General features: G+C 37.9%; 1 protein-coding gene across 1 annotated transcript in view; it reads left to right on the top strand.

Annotated features, from left to right (window-relative positions):
- LOC107670926 (low-density lipoprotein receptor-related protein 1-like) overlaps window positions 1-9,541 on the top strand; it is a gene marked incomplete at its 3' end in the record, with an annotated part of 97,609 nt that overhangs the window by 39,824 nt on the left and 48,244 nt on the right. The window contains exons 5-6 of the mRNA XM_016463748.1: window positions 56-184; window positions 345-605. Of these exons, the coding sequence (XP_016319234.1) occupies window positions 56-184; window positions 345-605 (390 nt within the window). The remainder of the gene's footprint in view (window positions 1-55; window positions 185-344; window positions 606-9,541) is intronic.

The following is a 9,541-nucleotide window of genomic DNA, read 5'->3' as shown; positions in this document are numbered from 1 at the left end:
GTATATACTGTATATACATATATGTTAATCTTTTATTGTGTCTGTGTGGGTTCAGATTTTGATGAGTGTATGGTGTATGGCACCTGCAGTCAGACATGCACAAACACAGACGGCTCGTACACCTGCTCCTGTGTGGAAGGTTATCTAGTTCAACCAGACAACCGCTCCTGCAAGGCCAAGAACGGTAAGACAAACATAACAGGCCAAGATAAGATAAAATAAAGCTTCTCCATTTCTGTTTCCCTCACATATATGTATCCGCACCAGCCAACACTTTAATTCATTACTATTGGCTGAACTGTTATTATATTTGAGATGAACCAGATGTCTTCCTCTTGCTGTAGTGCCTGTGGATCGTCTCCCTGTCTTGCTGATCGCGAACTCTCAGAACATCCAGATCACGTCTCTGAGTGGCTCCAGCAGCCCATCACTCTACATAAGCACAAAACAGACCACAGCCATGGACTTCCTGTACGCGCAGGAAACAGTGTGCTGGATTAATGTAGGCGACTCCCCCGCGGGAACGCAACTGAAGTGCGCTAAGATAACAGGCCTCAAGAGCTTCACAGATGAGAGAACCATCAACATCTCCCTCAGCTTACACCGTAAGTCACACTGCTCTGATTTCACAATACAAACCACATTCCTCACTCAGGGTTGTTATAATTAAGGAAATTCATGCAAATCTTAGAGATGTTGCCACAGTTCTTCTGGATTGAGTCTGTCTCAGTTTGTTCTGTTTCTTCATGTCATTCCAGACAGACTGGATGATGTTCAGATCAGATCTCTGTGTGGAGCACTGGCTGTTGTCAGACTCCTTGTGCCAATTAATGGCAAAATGAATTTTTGGAAATGTAAACTGATATTTCCTACTGACATACTACAACAAAAGATAGAAATAACTGACTTAAAACCATTTTTTAGCTTGTGAAAATACTAGTGTTCTAATAATTTTGGCCACCACTGTATACCATAAACAGTGCATTTTCTAAAACATACCCATCCCATGCTGCATGTGTCATCCTTACTGTTGCATTTAGCCTTAAAGGAATAGCTAAAGATTTCTTTCCCTCCAATGAAAGTCCATTCCACCAAAGCTTCCAAGTGTAAAAAGTTCATAAAGAGATTGTAAAAGTAATCTAAATCCAAATAGCTTTATATAATTTAATTTAGGTTTTTTATTCACAAATAAACATTGATCAATGCACATGCATAAGCTGCATCAAACATGGCAAACAGAAGCTCAAACATGCTTGCGTTAACTAAGTATGGTTAATCTTCCATTGACCATATTTGATGTGCCCTATAAACCACTCAATTCATATAGATTACGTTTACAATGTCTTTATGTACTTTTAAGTAGGGATGCATATTTCGGAACGATATCAGCTTAAAATGGTGATATTGGCTTAAAATGTAAACACCGACAATGGCCCGATATGACATTTTTTTTACATTTTTAATTATTATAATTTTTTTCAAATGGGTTATGAAAGTGAAATACAAGGAGTTCTAAAATATTTTCTGAATTTTTACAACTCTTTTGCATTAGACCATCTACAAAATTCTTTATCTCACCCTTCCCTTCTTCCCCTCCCTGGTGAGAGGAAGCAGATATTCTACTCGCTATACATAACTGTTAAATCTTCAAATAGAATACCATTGCATTTGTCTGAGAAAAAAATGCAGTGATTGATTTATAGTTGTTTTTAGCTTTCAGTGTACTCTCATTATAAAACTTAATTAAATGTTTATTTAATTCTAACAAGTATGTTTTTGATAAAACTAACCAAAATTAAAAATAATTTGCTTATAATCTCTACAGGACAGACCTGGTGTTGTTTCCAAACAAAAGGAAATATATCGGTATCGGTTATCGGCATATCAGATATCAGAAAAAAATCCAATATCGCGCATCCCTAATTTCAAAGCTTGAAAGTTTTGTCAAATGGACAGGAATGGAGGATTCATTAAAAATATCTTTACTAAAGTTTCGACAAGCAGCAAAAGTCTTATGTTTTTGAAATGACATGAAGGTGAATAAATGATGACAGAGTTTTCAAATCATTATTTACTGATTATCTTCCTTTCCAGCATATCTTTCAAATCTCATTCAGTGCAATGACAATTACAATTATATTCATTTGTTTAGCAGATGCTTTTATCCAAAGCAGTTTACAAATAATGACCATTACTAGCATCACATTCGTTTAAGAGACATTTGATAAAATGTCTCTGTTAAGCATGTGACCTTGGTTCCCCGAGAGGGAGAATGACAGACGATGACGCTATGGGAACACCTTCAGCATGGGCCAGTGCTTGAAGGATGGTTGCAAACTTACCAATAAAATTGGCTGATGGTAGTCACATGACAGAATATGACGTGCTGGCAATGCCATAAAAGGGCATCTACATCATGGAACCGCCAGATTATAATTGTCTGAAGGAAGTCGTGCAGACGTGGTCTGAAGTACGGCAACATGACGCAGTGTCTTGTTCTGCTTCTCGGGGAACCGAGGTTGCATGTTAATCGACACGTTTACCATCAAAGTGGAACTTCTACGCTGCGTCTATGATGATGCTATGGGACCGTGAATACCCACTGCTTCATACTGAACAAATGCCTACCCACTGTGTTGTATAAGTTGAACAAATGAGACTGGCCGTGATTAAAAAATGCCATACTGTGCACCTAGTGATTAGGAGCTATAGGCCCAAGGCTTGACATCAGCATCTTAACCCCAGATAGCCAACCCTGACCCAGGTTTGAAGTCATCCAGGTGTACCATAAATGTTACGCCCTGGAAAAGGGGGAGCCAACTTTGTTATCCCAACCTATTATCCCACCTCTCAACCTCTGGTACCAGCTCCAAGGGTAAACCTAATGAAAGTGAACGCATATACCTTAAGCCGGGCTCACACTACAGGAGTTTAAAATCCTAACCGATTATGAAATCTGGTTGCAGCGCACACATAAGGAACCCTCAAATCTTAAAAATGCACACACTACAAGATTTGAAAATCGTGGAGCATCACACACTACAAGATATTATTAAGATTATCATGCCAGAGGGAGTGCCTCACGTGATCTCATGCAGCAGATCGTCACTGATATTTCAGTGATGTTTACACATGTTAGCTAGCATGCTAGCAGCTTTCTGCACTCACCCGGTATGTTCAAAACTGAGGCGATTTCACTCCAGTGCTTCTCTTTCTCCTTATGGTTGTGATACGTTTTCGACACATTATACAGACAGTCGTGTTACTACAAAACTACAACCACTATCCAACGGAGCCGTACAGCAGCTGTTTTGCGGTCGCGCATTGGCTGTGAAAGTACTGACGTAATCATATAGCCGTCATCATCCCGATTTAAATCCTAAATATCAAACATGTTTGATATTATTTGGGGTGGCAAGATTCGATCGGTGAATGCCTAACATTACCAGATAATCCGCGCCGAACATCGGGACCGATCGAGGTGCTCGCCAAGATTTTTTCTCTGATTCTCGGGAGGGGGAAATCAGGGCTAAATCGGGCTAAAAATCCTGTAGTGTGAGCCAGGCTTTATGTGGTGGAGGTTACCCTCCAAGACCCTCACAAGGAAAAAGGCCTCAAATGAATGGGGCGCAATATTGACAAACACCCATTCCCATAATCTAAAATTGCCTTGTGAGTCACCAGATGCAAGTCTCCGTAGCTATATGGGTAGGATACATCCCAGCAGAGGGATCACACCAGCATCTACAAGCATCACCACTAGGTGGATACCAAAAAAAAGGGAAAGCAGGCACAAGCTGCCTATAATCCCAATTGCTTGAAAGGTGCATCACTACTACCTCTACCTTCCCCAACAGCAAGAATGTGGCCTGAGTGAGGCGGTGGGAGGCAACTAAATGAATATTCTGTTTGGAATCCCTCTGTAAAGAATATCTCCATAACATACCACCTCAGCCTGGAAAATAATACTGCAGGGATGGGAATAAGAGGGAAAACGTGAGTGCTAAATTCGGCTACATCCTCAAGCAGCATAACGGCTGCAAGAGTAATAACAATAACAGAGAGAGCAACACTCAACCTCAATCTGTGAAAGTGACATGGGAGAGAGCCATGCTCAACCTTAACCAGTACATATAATCATATCATCAACCAGCATATATAAATATACTGTATATAATGCTGTGAGCAAAATAGGGAGAGAGCACAGTTCAACCTCAACCGAAATATGTAATCATATACCAACCAGCATATAAATCTATATGCAATGCTATGAGAAATTACAGGAGAGAGCATCACTCAACCTCGACCAGCATACATTATATTGTATTGGATATTGACATTTAGCTTATAAATCCATGTAGGCATATTGAACAGGCTACCACTTTTATTATTCTGATGCTATGTAAACTACATTTTGTTTATTTTAAGATAATAAAACATATGATTCATATTATATAAATAATACTGCACACCTCTTAAATGTGTAAAAATCTACAATATGGTATAATACTGTGTGGCATAGTGTAGGATCTCTGTCTTCGAACGGACCCACTTACACTATTGAGTCAATAATAAATTGGAGCCTCTTGTTAATGTATGCACGCTCCGCCTTGCAAGAAGCCGATTGGAAGATCGCGTCGTGGGACAGACTTATGCAGCGGATCAAAACCCAATGCAGAACAGAGTTTAAATAAAATTAATGATTAATTCCCTTACAAATTAGTTAATTTCATTACAATAGTAAACATAAGCACAGGCTTGACATTTATGACATACAAATGCACGTAACTTCATAAGTAGGCTATTAAATTTGCTTCTGTGAAAATGAATTATTTAAACTACAGTGTTTTTTTTTGTTTTTTTGTTTTTATTTTCCGCCGACTGCAGCCATCAAATGTAACCCATTGGCAAGGCAAAGCTGACTGCTATTTGCGAAAATGCGCACGAGTTAGTTTGATAACTTGTGGTTAAAGCACCACTCAGCGGGTAAAAGCTGCAAATGCATCTTGCAGATGCGGTGGTGGCAGTACCTGAAATGGTAAAAAAGCTCATTCTGGTTGAGTACCATATGTAAAGCTGTGTTAGAAAGAGCACAAATAAAAATGGAGAGATGGTCGCACAACCTCGACTAGTACATAAAATTGCACCATCAACGAGCATATAGCTTTATGTACAACTTCTGTGAGAATGAGAAATAAAAGGGAGAGAGCACCGCTCAACCTTACCCTATAAAATTATGTTCTTAACCAGAATACTGTCTATATGTAATGCAGTGAGAGTGAGAAATTAAATGAGAGTGAGCATCACTTAACCTCAACCAGTACATAAAATCAAATCATCAACCAGTGTACACATACCTAAATAAATATGTGCACACTGTGAGAATAAAAAAAAAAAAAAAACTAAGGGCCCTATCATACACCCGGCGCAATGCGGCACCAGGCGCGACGCAAGTGTTTTTTACTAGTTTCAGCCCGACACAGTTATCATTTTCATGTCCTGCGCCACGTTGTTTAAATAGCAAATGCATTTGCACCGATGTGTGCGCTCATGGGCATGTTGCTCTGAAAACGAGGTGTGTTTAGGTGCATTGTTGACGTGTTGCTATTTTGAGGCAACTGAAATAGACTGCGCCATTGACCAACTAAAACCTGGTCTAAAGTCAATGGCGCAGTATTTTTTTGTTATTTAAAGAGCGCGTTAATAATATGCGCCTATAGGCGGGTCCACAACGCGCATACACTCTGCTTATTACACACACAGTGACCCGCAGCAGTACACAAACATGCCAAATATTAAAAATGAAAGGATTACAATGTAAAAGATTATTATTGTGTAGGCTACATAAATATAAAAATGCCTACATGTCATAATGGATAGTCATAACATGTATCAGAATTAGGCTACCTCGCACACGAGCAGCTCGGTTTCCTCTCTGGAGACGTGTTCAGTCTTTGCTCTTGCAAATTCTGCCGTGTAAATAGCGATTCTGCCATGGCGCGAGCGCAACTGGCTCTTAAAGGGAATGGGAGATGAGACTCTGATTGGTTTATTGCACGTTATGCCCAAAAAACACCCATTACTCATTAAGAGAATAGGGACAACCCTTTTAGACCATGCGCTGGGTGCGCCAACCGTTTTTCCCGTCGTTAAACTAGCAAAAGTGGACACGCCCCAAGTGCACCTGCGCCTTGCGCTTTAGACCATGTGCTTAGATCGTTAAAATAGGGCCCTAAAAGGGAGAAAGCACCACTTAACCTTGACCAGTACAATAGATCGCATTCTCAACCAGCATACATCTATAAGTGCAAAGCTGTGAGAACGGCTAAATAAAATCAATACTGCTTTCCATGGGCATTACTAGTACAATAAATGCATCACTGACCTGTATGGTGCAGTGTTACTTCAACACATTTAGCAGCTAGCTGAACTGGGGTGTTTCCCAAAAGCAACTATGGTCGCAAGTTCCGTCCTTACCAATCAATAGTTAGCTAACGATGCTTTTGGGAAACGCACCCCTGAACTGCAGGTGGTTAATGAATAATATGCCTTTTTCACACAGAAATTCCATGCACAAGAGTGACACAACTGTTAAGTTAATTCACCTCTGAGTTCTATGAAAGAGATGGAATGAATGAAAAAGAGCAGAGTTCTGAGAAATAGATTGAAAGATTTCATAGGGAAGAGAACAGAACAAGTTTGTATTGTTTGGGAAATAACCAGAAACTGGGATTGAAAAAGAGTTACACCATCAGAAATAGAAAAATGACCTGTGTTCCATATGCAAAAATATTTCACATGCAAAGATGTTACCCAGTCATAGGAAATGGAATTTACATTGAAGTCTTAAAGGAGACCCACCCATTTATTAAATAGAGTTTGAATCAGAGTGCAAAAATAAAAATAAAATGTATTTCTAATTGATGGCAGTTTTTGATGTAAAAATCCTACTAACAATTTAATGCAATTCAGGAAACAAAAAATAAAGAATGCATTTCATGACATATACTTGTAATAGATTTTCATTGGACTTAAACCAATGAGACCTGGAGAGAGCCTTTTGTTAATTGTTTTTTTTTTTCTGTTAAATTAAAAATCCCCCAACTTAACGATACAGTTTTATACTAGACCTATGTGTGTGACAAAAAGTACAATTAAAAATTGAACATGATGCCGTCTTAAGGTTTTAAACAAGAATATATCAAATAAAATATAATGATAATGATAGTACTCATCATCATCATTTCTATCATAATTATCATATTTTATCATTATTATATAAATTGAATAATAAAAATTGTAGAAGTAAATGAACTTTTCCACGACATTCTAATTTATTGAGATGCACCTGTATATACTTAAAAATTAAAATGTATGCAATCAGTATGAATAAATTGACATTATAATGATCATTCATTATCATTTAAATAAAAAAGTTAATTCCTGATTTAATCACTTATTACAAAATAATTTTAAATGTTTTACCACTCTATAATCACCGCTATATGAATATTAACGTATAAGAACAACTCAAGAAATGTTTTTGCTGTCAGGTGGTGCAGTTCCAGTATCGGTAACAAGGATCTTCTGAGCAGCCGATTCCTGCACTTATTCGTCACAAGGTGTGGCTATTAGTGACAAGTGAGTGCGAATTCTAAGGCAGCGCTTCCTGAATCCTCTTGTAATCCCAGAATGCATTGCAACTTGTGCAGTGAAATAAATCCGTTTGCATAGACGTATTTGTCCACTAAAACACTCTTTTACTCTTTTTTATTTTTTTCTGTTTTGGGCCTGCTTTCTCGGTCATCTTCTATAGTTGGAACACTAGTTTCGACAGAAAATATCTCTGCTAACCTGGAGTGCATATTTTGGTCTTACAACAACTCTGGCACTCAGTTACCGGCCAGATGGAAATTTAGGCCTGAAATGTACTCTACGCAAGTATGTAGACATGCAGAGTGTTTGTGTTCACATACTTTCTTAGAGTTCGTTTCAGACCTGTCTCTCATTGAGTTTGTGTAAAATGTTTTCAGGTTTAAGTGCTGGTTAGTTTGAAAGCAGCCTCATTTTTCAGTAATTTTCGTGTTCATGGCAGTTTGAACACGTTTCTCAGACACACGCTCACAGGTCAGAGGTCACAGGCTTGACTGCGGCATTGTGCCCTCGCTAGGAAGCGATAAAGTGATCATTGGCTTCCTGTTGCCAGTTATTGAGTTCCTGCCCTCAGTGTTAAAGATATGGCTGTCTGCCGCGCTTGTGAGAGGAAGAAAAACTAAAGGGAGAATAATAATGAAGAGGTGAAAGCAGCAATCACGATGATAATGATTTTGCTTTTTCAAACAAACTTGAAAGTACTTGGAGATCTTGATTTAAAAACTTTTCTTTAAAGAAGAATGAATAATTTAATAACTTTAAATAGCGTAATTAAAGTGATTTGGTATTTTCACTGCAGCCTATCGCACCATTTCAGATCTCACATTTTCTAAATATATTTAAAGATTTATTTTCAAATGCCATTTCTTTCCAGAGGGCTTATAAAGCTGAAGCGTTTCTGAAGCATTCTGTAGAAGTGCTGTCGTGAACCCGGGTTCAGATCTCTTTTGGCTGGCGGGTTTGTCGTGGCGGTCTCTGGAAGGGTCACACAGGAAATGTGTTTGCCGTGATTCATGACCTCAGCGTGACACGCAGATGAGACGACCAGATGTTTTCCACTCTTCCTCTTCTCTTTTATTTTTACCACAGTGCAGATTATTGCTGTATTCTCTATTTACTTCAACAAACTATAACATACTATGTAGAATTCATCGAAATATACATTTTAATGCATAAAGAATGTTTACCATACTTGTTAGAAATCACAAATGATGGCATTAATATCTGTTAGATGGCAATATTAATATTACTTCTTATATTGAGCCGAACCACTTATAAATTCAAATTCTTTTTTGAAAATGGGTATGGGGATTTGGAAATTCTGGAATTCTGGAATGGGTCAAATGCAGATAGAACCTTCTAATTCTAAAAAAACACTTTTCACTTGGAATTATAAGGTTCTATCTGGCAAAAAATTAATTGAAGCAATAATTTTCAAGAAACACAAACAGTTTACTTATAATTTGTTTTAAAACATAAAATTAGTGTTGTAACAATGTGTTGACATGCATGAGAAAGTAAATTTAATGGTTTTTATGACATTTATTTCATATTTTAAATGAATATTTTTTCTTGGTCATGTTAAGCATAAAAGGCAGTGCTAAATATTTTGTCCAGTGCAGATGCTAAATTTAGGCAGGAATATGGTGGCTAATTTAACACATTATTGCAGGAACCATTTAAGTTTAAGTTTCCTTTTGTTTAGACAGAAAGCAGCTACTGTAATACATCTGACCAGAACTTTATTCCACAGAAAGTGGGACAGGTAAAATGGCTTTCTCTCTAGACATCAGTATGGCTGAAATAACATGCTAAAGTTTATTGTTGTAATTAAGACCCAATCAATGAAATTGTTGACTTTTTGACTTTTAAGGCTTAATATTGTAAA

This window comes from Sinocyclocheilus anshuiensis, unplaced genomic scaffold, assembly GCF_001515605.1.
Source record: "Sinocyclocheilus anshuiensis isolate Anshui unplaced genomic scaffold, SAMN03320099.WGS_v1.1 scaffold1503, whole genome shotgun sequence".
In the NCBI taxonomy this organism is placed as follows: domain Eukaryota; kingdom Metazoa; phylum Chordata; class Actinopteri; order Cypriniformes; family Cyprinidae; genus Sinocyclocheilus; species Sinocyclocheilus anshuiensis.
This window is presented reverse-complemented; position numbering and strand designations above follow the sequence as displayed.